General features: G+C 38.4%; 1 protein-coding gene across 1 annotated transcript in view; it reads left to right on the top strand.

The window, feature by feature from the left end:
• Nucleotides 1–14687, top strand: part of MBTPS2 (membrane bound transcription factor peptidase, site 2) — a 44036-nt gene extending 29349 nt beyond the window's left edge. Inside the window, exons 8-11 of the mRNA NM_001075981.1 lie at nucleotides 6650–6744; nucleotides 7100–7295; nucleotides 13198–13273; nucleotides 14371–14687. Coding sequence (NP_001069449.1) covers nucleotides 6650–6744; nucleotides 7100–7295; nucleotides 13198–13273; nucleotides 14371–14593 — 590 coding nt within the window. The 3' untranslated portion in view covers nucleotides 14594–14687. The remainder of the gene's footprint in view (nucleotides 1–6649; nucleotides 6745–7099; nucleotides 7296–13197; nucleotides 13274–14370) is intronic.
• Nucleotides 14688–17519: the final 2832 nt, after the last annotated feature.

Here is a 17519-nt window from a genome sequence, read left to right as displayed (position 1 = left end):
TAACAATAATTCCTAATATCTAATTGGTATTCACTCTTCCCTGTTTTTTTTTTCTTTTTTACAGTTGGTTTCGGTTGGATGGTATGTCTTTTAAGTTATAACAATTCCCTCTGACACTTTAAAAAAAATCATTTGTTAAAGAAACTGAGTCATTTGTTTTGTCAAATTTATCATTAACATGTTCAAGTATCCCCCACATTTCCTATAGGAGGTAGTTAGGTCTAGAGACTTGATTAGACTCAGCATCCATTTTTGACAAGGGCAAAAATACCTAGGTAGCACTCAGTACTTCAAATTGCATCTCATGTTTTTCCATGTATTGCATCTTTTCAAATGGGTATGTAATCCACAGTATCTTCTTCTGTAAGAGACGAATCCATTATTTCATACTTAAGTCCTTTATCATTTTCCTCAAGTTTGTCTAAATTTGGTATAACTAGTATTGAATTACCAAAGCCAAAATGACATTGTTATCAAATAAAATTTCTCTCCAATAGAATCGTTTTATTTAGGATATCTGTGTTTCAATGTTTATAGTTAGTCTTTTCCTGGCAGACAGAATGGAAGTGAAATTTTTCTTGAAATACTCCAGAGTTCTTTCCTTATTAATTTTTTGAGTATTTCACTATTATGGATCCTATGCTACATTTTGGAGGTATTTACTTAAAAACCCAAAGCAGGTATTACTCTTACCACACTCCCACACTAATAAAAAAAAAAATCAATCCCCAAATAATAGTTCTTCAGTATATATTTCATCTCCTTAGAAGTGACTGTATTAGGATACTTGTTGATTTTATATTGTGACTGTATCTGATAAACCTGTACCTTCATTTAATCATTTTTTAATGGAGTGCCTATACTTAGCCAGATTGTAGAAATCTTAATGACTGTAAATATAACTTAAAATAATATACTAGATTAATTTAAATGACAGGTTTGACCCCTGGAGCTATGGACATTTAAGAAAGCTATGGATTGATATTGTTTTACATGTATCTAGGTACATTTGTTACCATACATTATAATTGAGAGCATAAATATAGCCAAATATGGTAATATAAGATAACCTATATTCCAAAAGTAATTGATACTCAATTTAGAATAAAATTAGGTATGCACAATTAAAATGTTAAGAATTTATACCACTTCAAAACAGTAAAGCCACTTGGAAAAGATCTGACCCTAAAAGTGCCCATAAGCTGTCCCAGCCAATCATTTCTGGCCTTACTTCATACCCTGACTTTCCTAGGTGTATTATTAGATTTTTAAAGCTATTCCCTAAGATATTAAGCATACTAAATGTTCTCCTTTAAATGTTAACAGGTGGATTTCTGGCAAATTTTTAAAAACGTGGTTAACCTACATGAAATGACCATTCATTTTATGAAATTGTTGGGACCTTCTGTTTTTCTTCGGTCGATCCTTTCCTTTTTTATTTTTAAACATTAACCTGCTAACCTAGGAGCGGCATCAACAGAGCCAAGGCTGGTTTTATTCTACATCTGCCCTTGGTGCATGGAGTAAGCCTAATGAGCTTGTCCCATACACTCCTTAGAGATTGAATGGCCTTTCCAGGAAGCCCCAGAAAGGACACTGGGTGAGGGCTTGGAGATCTTTGTACCTAGAATAGATCTCTTCTTTCATTCTGAGTCAGAACAGAACAAACTTTTCCCCTATTCATATTCAAAGTGAAAGTGAAGTCCCTCAGTTGTGTCCGACCCTCAGCGACCCCATGGACTCAGACTACCAGGCGGCTCCATCCATGGGATTTTCCAGGCAATAGTACTGGAGTGGGTTGCCATTGCCTTCTCCAATGCATGAAAGTGAAAAGTGAAAGTGAAGTCGCTCAGTCGTGTCCAACCCTCAGCGACCCCATGGACTGCAGCCTTCCAGGCTCTTCTGTCCGTGGGATTTTCCAGGCAAGAGTACTGGAGTGGGGTGCCATTGCCTTCTCCAATTCATGTTCAAACCTCTGCTTAATTTAGGATTGCCATGTATCCATATGCCATTAGTTCCATTTGAATGGAACTAAAAGTTACAGACAAGAACTAGTTTGGTTCTTTTGGGGGACATATTTTTTGGCCTCACTCTATGGCATGTTAGTTCCACAAGCGGGAGTTGTACCCGCACTGTCTACAGTAGAAGCACAGAGTCTTCACCACTGGACCACCGGGGAAGTCCCTTTGGACTATTTTCTAACAAGTAGCTTACATTCTCTTTGTTTAGTTTGAGGGGACACTCTTCATATATGCCTAAAGCTAAGTTCATTTTTTCTTTTTTGTAAGTGTTGTCTTGAGTAAGAAAGGCTACTAAGTCCAGCATTTGAGCTGCATTTTTAAAAAGCGTGAGATTGAATACTAAAGGCAACTACTACCTAAAATTAATCTATGAGCCCAGACTCCTGCAGCCTCTTTGAATAACCTATATTCCTGTTCAGAGGAGGTGAGGGCATATACGTATAACTGCCTGGCAAAGGGAGTGTTGTCCTGTATTATGCATCTTTAACTGAAGTGAGAAAAGACCATTCCTGACCTGGTTTAAGATAATGTAAGGAAAACTCTGGAAATCTTTTCCATACAATTTGAGTACCCAGATTGTTTTTATGCCCAAATCTCTCATGTTCGGAGAAAAAGTATATGTTCTCCCATTGTGAGTATCAAGGTAGGGTCAAGGTTTCTTTGCTCTTATCCATTGAAAAGAGAGAGTGTGTGTATGTGTGTTTATAATTTTTTTAACTGTTTTTTACTAGGTGGTGCTGGTATAAATTCTACTATAAAACTAAGAATAAATAGGTTTGCCTGCCTATATTGGAACTCTAGTTACAGTTAAATATTTATTAAACTAGGGTAAGAAAATTGTTCAGTTCATTTTAGTGATGTAGAAAGTAGTGAAGACTGTTAACTATAGACTGGAAAAGTTTCTTCCTTCCAACCTTATTCCAAAATAACCTCTGGTTTAGACCATCCTTTGAAGACTAGACTATATCTACAAGTATCTTAGGGTACATTCAAAATATACAGGTTCTCCCTGTAGTGGAATTGTGAAACTAATCTGGACTTAATTTTCCTAGTTGTTTCCCCATCTGGGGAGATTTAAGGGACAATTCTAATCTCCTAGAGTTAAATTGAAGCCAAGAAAGCTTCTGGGACTTCCCATTGCATTCTCTCTCTCGTTTTTTTTTTGGCGGGGGGTGGGGGGGGCGGGCGCTGCATGGCTTATGGAATCTTAGTTCCCCAGTCAGGGATTGAACCTGAGCCGCCCACAACGGAAGCACGGAATCTTAACCACTGGATCACCAAGGAAGTCCCCCCACTGCAGTCTTGAATGTGCCTTCCAATGTAGAATTGAATAAGTCTCTCGTGTTGATGTGTGTGTGCATGCTCAGTGGTGTTTGACTCTTTGCGACCCCATGGAGTATAACCTGCCAGGCTCTTCTGTCCATGGGAGTTCCCAGACAAGAATACTGGAGTGGGTTGCCATTTCCTTCTCCAGGGGATCTTCCCAACCCAGGGATCGAACCCATGTCTCCTGCTTGGCAAGCAGATTTTTTACCACTAAGCCACCTGGAAGGCCCCTCATGTTGATAGCAGTATAGTAATGTGAAAATTACCTTTGGCATCCCTGTCGTATAGGTTAAGAATTGAGTCACAAAAATTAAGTGACTTGTCCTTTAATGTGACCCAGTAGAAAAGATTGTAAAATAAAAAATATTTTTAAACATATGTATTTTTTAAATTAATAAACAGATATGTCACAGTTTACTTCTCACATGATAACAAACTATTAAACTCTTTAAATGGAAAATTCCATATTTCAGGAGGTACTTCATCTTGTCAGGGCAGCCACAGCCATTGATTTGTGTTTTGATTGGATTAATCACCATAAGAAGAAGCCTTAACCCAGAGGTCACATATTAGTGATACCGTAGAGGCCAAATCCAGCCTTGGCAAATGTGTATGATTTGACTTCCTTGGCAGTCCAGTGGTTAAGACTCCACACTACCACTGCAGGGGGCATGGGTTCAATCCCTGGTCAGGGAACTAAGATCTCACATGCCTTGAAGCCCAGCCAAAAAAAGAAAGAAGTTTCTCATGAAAGTCCAGACTTTGTATTTCTCTTGAAATAAAATGGATCATCTCTTGACCCTCAGTCCCAAGTGAAGTGGCCTGTCTCCGTACCCTACTTAGAACAGGGTATGTATTCTCTAATTCATCACAGTCCCCACCATTTCCAATTTTTTCCACATACTATCCACTTAATATATTTGATACTTGCTTGGCCCCTTTAAGCTTGTTATTAGACATGCCATATCAACAGTGATATCAAATTATTGACTTTCAATTCTCTATTGCTGACACTCCTCCATGAAAAGCTAAGTATCAAGCATCAGAGGTAAATTTTTAAAAATCATTACTGATACAAAGGCAAGTAGTATAGAACATCATCTATGTATTCAGTGCATATTGAGCTGTCCACCTTACATAAAATACTGAGAAACCTTTCCTTCATAGACCTTACAGTCTAGTCAAAGAAATAGACCATGTGCACATTACAGTACAAGGTTAAATATAAAGAATGATGAGAGATATTGGGAGTTGTGAGAGTTGATGGCATTTGGTCTTGACTGAAAAGATGAGGACAGGTTTCATAGCAGCAACTCTTAAGCTGGTCCTCAACAGTGAGTTTAATTTCAAGAGACTGTTATAAATTAATCTTGGCACCACAGATCAGGGAACTGCTAATGATTTGGTTCAGCAAGAGAAGAGTATGAGATAAGGTGATCAAAAAAAAAAAAAGTAGAATTCTTTGTTTTAGGCTATGAAGTTTAGACTTTATTTGGAAGCAATGCAGGGTCTTTGAAAATTTAAATTATTAAATAGAAGAGCTACATTCTCAGAGTTTTACATTGGAAGGTTAATCTGAAGCATTCAGTATCTAGGACAAGTTTATAAATGAAGTAGGTGGTAAAATAGTTGCATTAAAATTCTCTTCAAATGGGTCAAGTGAGAAAGAATTGAAGTCTACCCTTTAGTGGGAATAGATAAAGAGAAGAATAATGAGGTAAATATTGGTGTGACTTGGCAACTGATTAGAGAGCATACTGAGGACTTTTGCCTGGATTGATTTCTTTTTTTAATTCTAAACACCTTTTTACCTTAGAGTTTACCATTAGGGCTGATGAGTGATTATAGGCACGAGTTTGTGCCATTAGATGCTCATAGTTTGCTTTCATATTTTAAATATTACTCATCACCCAGAATTTAAATACCCATTCAGTTATGGTAAGAAGACAAAGCAAAACCACCCGCACAGCCGGCCATTGCAGAGGAGAAATTGGTGCATCTGTTAGTTTACTTCACCTGTGTTTTGCTCTTGGTGTTGGCAACAATTCATGTTTAAGGAGATCCAATCTAATCAAATAATCTAGAAAAGAAAGATTTAAAAACAAAAAATCTTTGCCTGAAATAAAAAATCCTTATAAAGTCAAATTGCATATCAACAACCATTTTCATGCTAGTACTCCTGAAGACACACTTGTTAATAGGAAAGCTTTTTGTAGTATTGGAAATCACATAACATTACTCTCTCTTCTTCAGCATATCTGAGTATGGTCGTATGTATATAAAAATCTGAGTTTAATTGGTCCTCGTGGTTGTTTAGTTGCTATGTCATGTCTGACTCTTTGTGACCCCATGGACTGTAGGCCACCAGGCTTCTCTGTCCATGGGATTCTCCAGCCAAGAATACTGAAGTGGGTTGCCATTTTCTTCTCCAGGGGATCATCCCAACCCCACGGGATCGAACCCACGTCTCCTGCATTGCAGGCAAATTCTTTACCACTGAACCACCTGGGGAGCCCTTAATTGGCCCTTGCCACACATCAGTTTTGCTCTACAAGTTTGATGTGCTGAATGCAGGAAACCTTCCAAAATAAATGGATAGGAAAAAAAATTCTGTCCCAGCTGTATGAGTGATTTAACTTCCTTATTCTCCCCTAGATACAGTGAAGCAGCCTACCAAAGAACTTGAAAAAATAAATGATTAATGGGAATGGTTGCCCTTTTTCCATTGCCTTCCAAGAATAACTGGGTTACTAGTATGCGGGCAAATATGTGCACATCTGTGTGGTCAATTTGGACTGCCCCGGTTCTGTGGGGAAAACCTGAAGATAAGCGTGGAGGTGGAATAGATATTTGATATGATAGAGATGTCCTTCAGGATGAGAGTCTCTTAGGTTCCTCTTGCTCACTCTGCTAACACCACAGTGCAGGAGTTCTATAGTGATACTGGATCAACAGCATTAGGTCATCTAAAAGTAGCTCATTAAGTATTTGTGCTTGACCGGCTGGAGTTACTGCAAAACCTACTGAGACCCTGAAACTCCAGCTTTATGAGTGGGTAAGTTTATGTGAAGACAACTAAGCTGTGGTCATTGCTGCTTCTTGATTCAAATTGGATGTATCTCTTTTTGTAATGTAAAATCAAACTCTGCAGCAAGTAGCCAACAGTCTGGACTGTCAGTTATACAGTTGTTTCTGAGTTCATATGCATTTTACTTAATTCTTTTTGTCTTGGAAGCAAATGTACTTCTGTGCATTGTGTACTTCTTTTAATAACAGATTTTAATAAACCATTTCTCTTTAAGCGTACAAACGGCTAGACGGTTCGACTGAATGCTGTAACAATCACAGCCTTACAGATGTTTGCTTTTCCTATAGAAATAATTTTAATAAGCGTTTGGTAAGTTGTCCTTGAAACAGTCTTGATTGCCTGATATAATTATATAATCATGTAGAACTAAAATGGAATCCTTGAAAACATTGCCCTTTTGGTTTATACCATTTTATTAAGATCTCTACATTTCACATGTCATATTTCATCTGAGAATCTTTAAAACATTTATAATAATATCTTATTTGGCCAGAGTAGAATAATTGAATCTAATTTATAGTAGATATACATGAATGGCATTTCCTTTATTGAACTTCATTCCTAATATGGTTGGTGACATGAAAGATATTGAAAGAATTTAACTTGGTGTTTTGCTTGTTAATGAATCATTTTTAGTATGGACTAATTGATGTTCTGTCCCTAGCATACATGTCTACCTGCCCGGAAAGCAGTTGAAGCCACCCAAGTTTGTAGAACCAATAAAGACTGTAAGAAAAGCTCAAGTTCAAGTTTCTGTATAATACCTTCTTTGGAAACTCATACGCGCTTAATAAAAGTGAAACACCCACCTCAAATTGATATGTTATATGTAGGACATCCGCTGCACCTTCACTACACAGGTGGGTTTTATTGTGGTAGACCCTCAGAACATTGCTATAATGGCCTATATTCTCACTGGTAGAGACTCAGTACACACCTTGCATTAATTTCATTTGTTTGATCACTTTTTAAAATCTTGTTAACTTGTTCTTAAGCATTAAATGAAATTTAAGCAGTAGGAAAATAATCTGAATTTATAAAGCAAGATGAAGCTTAACCCCATGTCTACTTATGGAGAAAGACATTTTTTCTTCACTACCATTTATGTCCAAGTCACATAGATGACCTCTCAGATATTCTCTGAGTGTTTATTAAATTTCTCCAAGCTCCCAAATCAGTAGCAAGAGTAGCATATGCCAGAGAATGCCAGTAATCATAGTGATAATGATGATAAAGTAATTTGTGAATAACACATGAATTTTATATGAATATAATTTCAGAATCAGACCAGCGTAAACGCTTTAACAGTGACAACATGATTGGATTAAACATATAGCTTGTCCATATGGCTCAAGATCATACAGAAGAACTATGCAAAAAAGTTATCTGGGCTAATGGCCCAGATAACCACGATGCTGTGATCACTCATCTAGAGCCAGACATCCTGGAGTGCAAAGTCAAGTGGCGGTGATGGAATTCCAGCTGAGCTATTTCAAATCCTAAAAGATGATGCTATGAAAGTGCTGCACTCAATACACCAGCAAGTTTGGAAAACTCAGCGGTGGCCAGAGGACTAGAAGAGGTCCGTTTTCATTCCAATCCCAAAGAAAGGTAATGCCAAAGGATGTTCAAACTACTGCACATTTGCACTCATCTCAAACGCTAGCAAAGTAATGCTCAAAATTCTCCAAGCCAGGCTTCAACAGTACATGAACCAAGAACTTCCAGATGTTCAAGCTGGATTTAGAAAAGGCAGAGGAACCAGAGATCAAATTGCCAACATCTGTTGGATCATAGAAAAAGCAAGAGAGTTCCAGAAAAACATCTGCTTCATTGACTACGTCAAAGCCTTTGACTGTGTGGATCACAACAAACTATTCTTCAAGAGATAGTAATACCAGATCACCTTACCTGCCTCCTGAGAAACGTGTATGCAGATCAAGAAGCAACAGTTAGAACCAGGCATGGAAAAACAGACTGGTTCCAACTTGGGAAAGGAGTATGTCAAGGCTGTTTATTGTCATCCTTCTATGCAGAGTACATCATGTGAAATGCTGGGCTGGATGAAGCACAAGCTGGAATCAGGATTGCAGGGAGAAATATCAATAACCTCAGATACACAGATGATACCACCCTTATGGCAGAAAGGGAAGAGGAACTGAAGAGCCTCTTGATGAGAGTGAATGAGGAGAGTGAAATAGCTGGCTTAAAATGCAACATTCCAAAAACGAAGATCATGGCATCCGGTCCCATCACTTCATGGAAATAGATGGGGAAACAATGGAAGCAGTGACAAGACTTTATTTTGGGGGGCTCCAAAATCACTGCAGATAGTGACTGCAGCCATGAAATTAAAAGACGCTTACTCCTTGGAAGAAAAGCTATGACAAACCTAGACAGCATAGCAGAGACATCACTTTGCCAACAAAGATCCGTATAGTCAAGGCTGTGGTTTTTCCAGTAGTTATGTATGCATGTGAGAGTTGGACCATAAAGACAGCTAAGCGCCAAAGAATTGATTCTTTTGAATAGTGGTGTTGGAGAAGACTCTTGAGAGTCCCTTGGACTGCAAGCGTGGAATACCAGTAGAGCTATTTCAAATCCTGAAAGATGATGCTGTGAAAGTGCTGCACTCAATATGCCAGCAAATTTGGAAAACTCAGCAGTGGCCACAGGACTGGAAAAGGTCAGTTTTCATTCCAATCCCAAAAAAAGGCAATGCCAAAGAATGCTCAAACTACCGCACAATTGCACTCATTTCACATGCTATTAAAGTAATGCTCAAAATTCTCGAAGCCAGGCTTCAGCAATACATGAACCATGAACTTCCAGATGTTCAAGCTGGTTTTAGAAAAGGCAGAGGAACCAGAGATCAAATTGCCAACATCTGCTGGATCATCGAAAAAGCAAGAGAGTTCCAGAAAAAATCCATTTCTGCTTTATTGACTATGCCAAAGCCTTTGACTGTGTGGATCACAATAAACTGTGGAAAATTCTAAAAGAGATGGGAGAACAAGACCACCTGACCTTCCTCTTGAGAAACCTGTATGCAGGTCAGGAAGCAACAGTTAGAACTGGACATGGAACAACAGACTGGTTCCAAATAGGTAAAGGAGTACATCAAGGCTGTATATTATCACCCTGCTTATTTAATTTATATGTAGAATACATCATGAGAAACACTGGGCTGGAGGAAGCACAAGCTGGAATCAAGATTGCAGGGAGAAATATCAATAACCTCAGATATGCAGATGACACCACCCTTATGGCAGAAAGTGAAGAAGAACTAAAAAGTCTCTTGATGAAAGTGAAAGAAGAGAGTGAAAAAGTTGGCTTAAAGCTCAATATTCAGAAAACTAAGATCATGGCATCTGGTCCCATCACTTCGTGGCAAAATAGATGGGGAAACAGTGACTGACTTTATTTTTCTTGGCTCCAAAATCACTGCAGATTGTGACTGCATCCATGAAATTAAAAGACGCTTACTCCTTGGAATTTAGAAAACTCAGCAGTGGCCACAGGACTGGAAAAGGTCAGTTTTCATTCCAAACCCAAAGAAAGGCAATACCACAGAATGCTCAAACTACTGCACACTTGCACTCATCTCACATGCTAGATGGTGATTGCAGCCATGAAATTAAAAGACGCTTATTCCTTGGAAGGAAAGTTATGACCAACCTAGATAGCATATTAAAAAGCAGAGATGTTGCTTTGCCAACAAAGGTCCGTCTAGTCAAGGCTATGGTTTTTCCAGTCATCGTGTATGGATGTGAGAGTTGGACTGTGAAGAAAGCTGAGAGCCAAAGAATTGATGCTTTTGAACTGTGGTGTTGGAGAAGACTCTTGAGAATCCCTTGGACTGCAAGGAGGTCCAACCAGTCCATCCTAAAGGAGATCAGTCCTGGGTGTTCATTGGAAGGACTGATGCTAAAGCTGAAACTCCAATACTTTGACCACCTCATGTGAAGAGTTGACTCATTGGAAAAGACTCTGATGCTGGGAGGGATTGCGGGCAGGAGGAGAAGGGGACGACAGAGGATGAGATGGCTGGATGGCATCCCTGACTCGATGGACATGTGTTTAAGTGAACTCCAGGAATTGGTGATGGACAGGGAGGCCTGGCACCTGTGATTCATGGGGTTGCAAAGAGTCAGACATGACTGAGCACCTGAACTGAACTGAACTCCTTGGAAGGAAAGTTATGACCAACCTAGACAGCATATTCAAAAGCAGAGACATTACCTTGCCAACAAAGGTCCATCTAGTCAAGGCTATGGTTTTTCCGGTGGTCATGTATGAATGTCAGAGTTGGACTGTGGAGAAAGCTGAGCACCGAAGAATTGATGCTTTTGAACTGTGGTGTTGGAGAAGACTCCTGAGAGTCCCTTGGACTGCAAGGAAATCCAACCAATCCATCTTAAAGGAGATCAGTCCTGGGTATTCATTGGAAGGACTGATGTTGAAGCTGAAACTCCAATACTTTGGCCACCTGATGCAAAGAGCTGACTTATTGGAAAAGACCCTGATGCTGAGAAAGATTGAGGGCAGGAGGAGAAGAGGACAACAGAGGATGAGATGGTTAGATGGCTTCATTGACTCAATGGACATGGGTTTGTGTGAACCCAGAGTTCACAGGGAGTTGGTGATGGACAGGGAAGCCTGGCATGCTCTGGTTCATGGGGCCGCAAAGAGTCGGACATGACTGAGCGACTGATCTGAACTAACTGAACTGGACTGCGAGGAGATCCAACCAGTCCATCCTGAGGGAAATCAGTCCAGAATATTCATTTGAAGGACTGATGCTGATGCTAAAGCTCTAATACTATGGCCACCTGATGCAAAGAAATGACTCATTTGAGAAGACCCTGATGCTGGGAAGGATTGAAGGCAGGAGGAGAAGGGGATGACAGAGGATGAGAGGGTTAGATGGCATCACCAACTTGATGGACATGTGAGTTTGAGCAAGCTCTGAGAGTTGGTGATGGACAGGGAAGCCTGGCGTGCTGCAGTCCATGGGGTTGCAAAGAGTCGGACATGACTGAGCAACTGAACTGAACAAGATCATATAGTCTAACTTATTTTGTTGTATAAGATTTTATATGTTCCCTTTTTAATAACTTTCACTGAAATATAATTAACATATCATATAATTTACCCTTTTACAATATACAATTCAGTAGTGTTTAATATATTCAGAGTTGTGGAACCATCACCACAGTCTAGTTCCAGTATTTTTTCATCACTCCAAAAAGCCTATACCCATTAGGAACCTATTCTACTTCTCAACACCCACCTACCCCATCCCTTGGCAACCACTTAATCTACTTTCTGTTTCTGCAAATTTGCCTGTTTCCACACATTTCCTATAAATAGAATATTTTGTGATTGGCTTCTTCCCCTTAGCATAATGTTTTCAAGGTTCATCCATGTTGTAGTTTGTGTTGGTGCATTATTCCTTTTTTATGGTGAAGTAATATTCCATATTGAAAAGCAGAGACATTATTTTGCCAACAAAGGTCCGTCTAGTTAAGGCTATGGTTTTTCCTGTGGTCATGTATGGATGTGAGAGTTGGACTGTGAAGAAGGCTGAGTGCCGAAGAATTGATGCTTTTGAACTGTGGTGTTGGAGAAGACCCTTGAGAGTCCCTTGGACTGCAAGGAGATCCAACCAGTCCATTCTGAAGGAGATCAGCCCTGGGTGTTCTTTGGAAGGACTGATGCTAAAGCTGAAACTCCAGTACTTTGGCCACGTCATGTGAAGAGTTGACTGATTTGAAAAGACTCTGATGTTGGGAGGGATTGGGGGCAGGAGGAGAAGGGGACGACAGAGGATGAGATGGCTGGATGGCATTACCGACTCAATGGACATGAGTTTGAGTGAACTCCGGGAGTTGGTGATGGACAGGGAGGCCTGGCGTGCTGCGATTCACAGGGTCGCAAAGAGTCGGGCATGACTGAGCGACTGAACTGAACTGAACTGAACTGAATATTCCATTGTATGGATATATTACTTTTCTGTATTTATCCATCAGTTGATGGACATGTGGGTTTTATGTTACTCTTTAAAAGGCTCTCTCATTGCTCTGCAGTCATATCCTAAGATACAACTTGGGTCATTTCTCTCATTTATTGTTTTGACACTAGGTGTCTCTGGAGTACAGATATTATATACATCCTCAACAAATGTAGAAATAACCCTCTTCAAGGTAATTTTCAAGAAATGTGTGCTATGAGTTCTATTTAATTATAACAGAGTTTTTAAGTGTTTTAACAAAAACAGAGTAATGGAATCCACAAAGTGAAGGAAATCTTAAAAATCCTCTAGTGTTAATCCTTGTTTTAGCAATGAAGAAAACACTGAGACCAAAAAAGATTAAGTCACATAATGGTTGGAGTGAACATGATTTTAAGGTTATACCTCTTTGAAAAGATAAGGACTCTTGATATAAATTCTAGTGTAAAGTCATTCTCTGTATTTGGTAGTCATAGTTGGTATATAATCAGTTTTTATTTTAGTCTCACCTCACAATATAAATGTACATTGAGACATGAATTTCTGTATCCCACTCTTTTTATTAGATGTTCTAGAATTGTTGATTTACTTTTATAGTTGGGCCATCGAGCCTGTTTGCATATGTTTGAGTAGGGCTTTCTCAAATCAGTTTAATAGGCTAGTCCAGTCTATACCCACATAGTAAAATTCATTTTTCTGTTGCTTACCTGTATAAATAATATTAATTATTTCTTATTTTTCTTTTTTAGTGAGCATCACCAGTTTTATCCCACGTTTCAAGTTTCTAAGCATAGATCTGCCTGTGGTTGTGGAGACATTTGTCAAGTATCCTTTCTGATGTGAAAGATTTTAAAAGTGTGCTACTTGGAACTTGATCAGTTTTACATTGACTAGAGAGCTTGAACAGACCTTAGAAGTATCAATCTACTGCTAACACACACAAAAAAATGGACTTTAAAATTGAGAAAGATCAGATTGTACCTAGGAAGGAAGAAGCCAGAAAAGAGAGATTGATTGGGAAGAGAGAAAGGTTAAGGTGTGGAAGAGAAAGAACCTAGAAGACAAATTGAGAGTTGAAGTTTAGAGGTCTAAAACCTTTGAGTATGTTTATAAAGGATGAAGTATTCAGCTACTAAATGAGGCGATGTGTTCCACCCCTCCTGAGCCTGTTGACTCTGACCAAATGGAGGAATGCATAAGGGACATCAAACTGATTTCTGCTACTGAAATAGCACTCCACAGAATCTCATGTGTTCTTTAGCATATTATGTTTGCATATAAAGAGATTTTTAATTGGTTATTATATAGAATTTGAATATATTTGAACAGTTTGAAAAGGTTCTTTATTTTGTCACTTTTAAATCTTTAATTTCTTTTTTAATGATTTGCAAAAAAACAGAGACAGAAAGTAAATGAGCAAATATTAGTTAACAAATGAGTTACTGAAAAAAGGATAGTCAAAATTATACCTTGTAGACTGCAGCTTTATCTCAGAGATATTTACACTATGACCTTACAGATGATAGTAAAATAGAGTTCAAGGGACTAAAATCTTTATAAATCTAAGCAATACTTTGTAAGGATTGAAGAGAAATTTTCCCTCATTTCTTATTCTTTCCATATTCCTTTCTCTTGTATCATTAAAGAGAAAGTCTTTCAAGGAATTCGTTACAAACTGCCTTAGTTTACAGGTGGTTGGCTTTCATTTTTTGTCAAGTTTTTCTAACTTTGAAATAATACAAATCATTTGTTTTAAATAGAGATCTAAGAATCAATAGCATTTACTGGTGGGCAGAGATTTTAAAAAAAGGAGAGAAGTCCCCTGTAATCTCAAATCGACTCCTCGTAAAATACACACTTCTGACTCCCAGAAATGGCTTTGCATGCAGACCTGAGTAGGCTCCTTAACTGATTGCAACCAGGTACCTGATTTCCCTCTCGGGAGCTCTGGCAATTGTTAATGCAGTGCCCTGCTTTGCTTTGGACGGACAGTGGATTTTAAACTCTTTCCTAGATGCTACTCTTACCTCAGTGATTGGAGACAATGATGTCAAAGATCTGATAGGATTTTTCATCTTGCTTGGTGGCAGTATACTTTTGGCTGCCAATGTGGCCCTGGGCCTCTGGATGGTTACAGCACGGTAATATTTGGACTCATCTGATAGAATCTCTGAGTTACAATATATAATACTGAAAACCTTACTTGGTATGAAATAAAAAGTGATTCCTTAAAATTGCATTTTAGCCAACAACTTTAAGTTCTTTATTCAGCGTATCCAAACTCTGGGACGGGGGAGAAACAGAAGAAATGAAAGACATATTCCGTGATTACATTCTAGTTTTATAGACTGAACCTACAAACTTCAGATGCTTGTGGAACAATTGAAACAAGTGCAAATTCATGTTAAACCATTTTTGTGTGGCTATATACTGTATTGAAATACTGTAAAGGAAAACAGAATTGGGTAGGATTAATTGAGAAAAAACTTCCTGAAAAAGCATCATTAATCCAGATTTGAAGAAGACCAGACTTTGGCCAAGTGGGAAGGTGAGCATTTTCTTGGTCTATATTTCTTGTCTTTAATCTTGTTGGAAAAGTATTTTAAAATTCAGTGATAAAAAAAAATTCAGTGGCTCAGATATTAAAGAATTCGCCTGCAATGCTGGAGACCTGGGTTCAATCCCCGGGTCGGGAAGATCTCTTGGAGAAGGGAAAGGCTACCCACTCCAGTATTCTTGCCTGGGAAATCCCATGGACAGAGGAGCCTGGCGGGCTACAGTCCATGGGGTTGCAATGAGTCAGACACGACTGAGCAACTAACACACACATTGTTTTGTACTCTTGACAACTGAAGTCTGATTACAATTAATAAAATTCTATAAAAGAAACTGCCGACGCAAAAGGGAACATCTTTGTTAAATGATCCCAGTAAATGAACACCTCAGAAGTAGACTCAATAATATCATGAGACGTGTCTTGCCACCCAAGAGTTGCCTCTTTGATAATATGCCCCAATATCCTCATAAAGCAGCAGCAGCCTTGACATTCAGAATGAGCTGTAGGAAGTATTTCCTACCTGCAGCATGTGAGCTTGAAACAGTTAGGGGCAAACCTCAAAACTGAGCCAGCTGGCTCTTGCGGCAGATCACAAGACAGATCACAGAACCTTCTGCAGTCCTGGTTACCTTTCTCTACGAGCTTGAAAGCTTGGAACCGCTCCAGAATAGACATTTTCTCTTGTGCTGCTGGGGCTACCTTGGACCTAGCTCCTAGGCCCCTGTCTTCAAGAAGCAATTACTCTAAGCCATGAAGCATACTCTGTCCTCACCAGTGTCTTCCATATTTCTCTCTGTTGGGGAATTAAATACGTAGTTCTTCCTTTCTGCCTTTCCCCTAAGCTACCTCTGTGGGTCCACAAGAGACTTGGTAGTAGAGTGAGAATGGCTACATGTGAGAACAAATGTGGATTTGCTGGAGCCTGGTAACTGACTCAAGCCTGAAAGAGCCCTGCCTAGTTTGAGATCTTTCAGACTGGTGATGCAGCCCTGGAGGATCTAGGAAGTCAGTAGGCCAGTGTGAAGCTATTGGTATTAAAACTATATGAGCATGCTGTTTTTATGATGAAAAATCTGTGTTCTCATATGCGCAAAAACATCAATAGTCATGTATCCAACTTTTTCACTAAGTGAGATATTCATGGGGTTCACCTCTTTCAGATTTATTGCTCTTAGGCAATAAAACTTTTTAATCATTTTTAAGGAAACTTTAGATTGTGTTATAAATCTGCCTGCCTTCTTGAAGAGAAATTGTGTATTGAATATAATTTTAATATTTTTAAAATGACCTCTATTACCACTACTTAAAAACTGTACAGATTATTGGTTTATCCTAGGGAAAAAGCATTTGTTCTATTCTCAGGCAGACAGTCTTTCAGGATTAAAGTATATTAGCAGAGTAATGCACAGACCTATTCAGGTAATAAAGCTTGGGGACTACCATGAAATACTTATATTATTGATTTGATTACATGAACTAAGCAGTTTACTAATGAAATTGCTATATACATGCAGATCATTTTAAAAAAAACTGAGAAAAAAATTTAATAGATGAAATCTTACCCATAAGCTCCTTTCTCTGGATGGGAAAAAAAAAAAAAAAAAAGCACATCATTTTCTTATGGCTTTTAAACACCTTGGTCTTCTGCTCCATTGGGTCAGAATTTGGGAACAGTCTATTAGGATATTGAGCAGTTCAGTCCTGTTTTTACAGAAATAGCCTCATTGTGTAAGAAAGGAAATGTTATATGTTGTCTCTTCAGCCTCATTGTGGGCACTTCTAGAGCAAGGACCATGTCATACTCATCTTTCTGTCCCTGGCACAATGCATGAGACATCAAAACTACTTAATAAATGTGGTTGAATGAATGATGTTTAGTGTTATTTATGGATTAGAAAAGCATGTTTCTATTTAAGTAAGCTGTAAAAAGTGTTATTGAATATTCATGTAAATGTATGTTAACATAAAAAAATAGCTTGAAAGATCTTTGTGTCCCTGGTAGATTATCATCTTTATGAATATAGTTCATTTTGGTTTCTATAGAGCCATTTAAAAAATGAATTATTTTAAGGATTTGAAGAAAGTGTTGTGTTGTCACTTGTTCAACAGTAAAACTGTATTTTCAGTGTTCTACTCTGCATTGTCTACATTTTTGAGGGTTGTTTTTAATCACTTAAAACCTGTAAAGAATGTATATATCCTTTTCAGCATCTCTGTTTGAAAAGACATGCAGTGAAACTTGACCTTTTGATAATTGCTCTTACAGGTCATCTGTTCTAATGGTAAATTGTTTAAATAGGGGCTTCATGGGTATGTGGCTCTTAGTCATCAGTTTGTCCTGTGGTATTTATTGAATGTCCACATACTAGTGGTACCCAGGTATTTTTTTCTATAAATCTTACAACTGAGTTTAACTTGAAGATACCATAGTTGCTGGCATTCAATGTTTAGCAATAAAAATAAATGTGTATCAGCATTCTATGTTTTATCATCTATGTGTTGTCTTTTTTTTAA

The sequence above is a fragment of the Bos taurus genome, chromosome X, assembly GCF_002263795.3.
Source record: "Bos taurus isolate L1 Dominette 01449 registration number 42190680 breed Hereford chromosome X, ARS-UCD2.0, whole genome shotgun sequence".
Taxonomy (NCBI): domain Eukaryota; kingdom Metazoa; phylum Chordata; class Mammalia; order Artiodactyla; family Bovidae; genus Bos; species Bos taurus.
The sequence above is the reverse complement of the archived record's forward strand: the minus strand, read 5'-3'. Positions and strand labels throughout refer to the sequence as shown.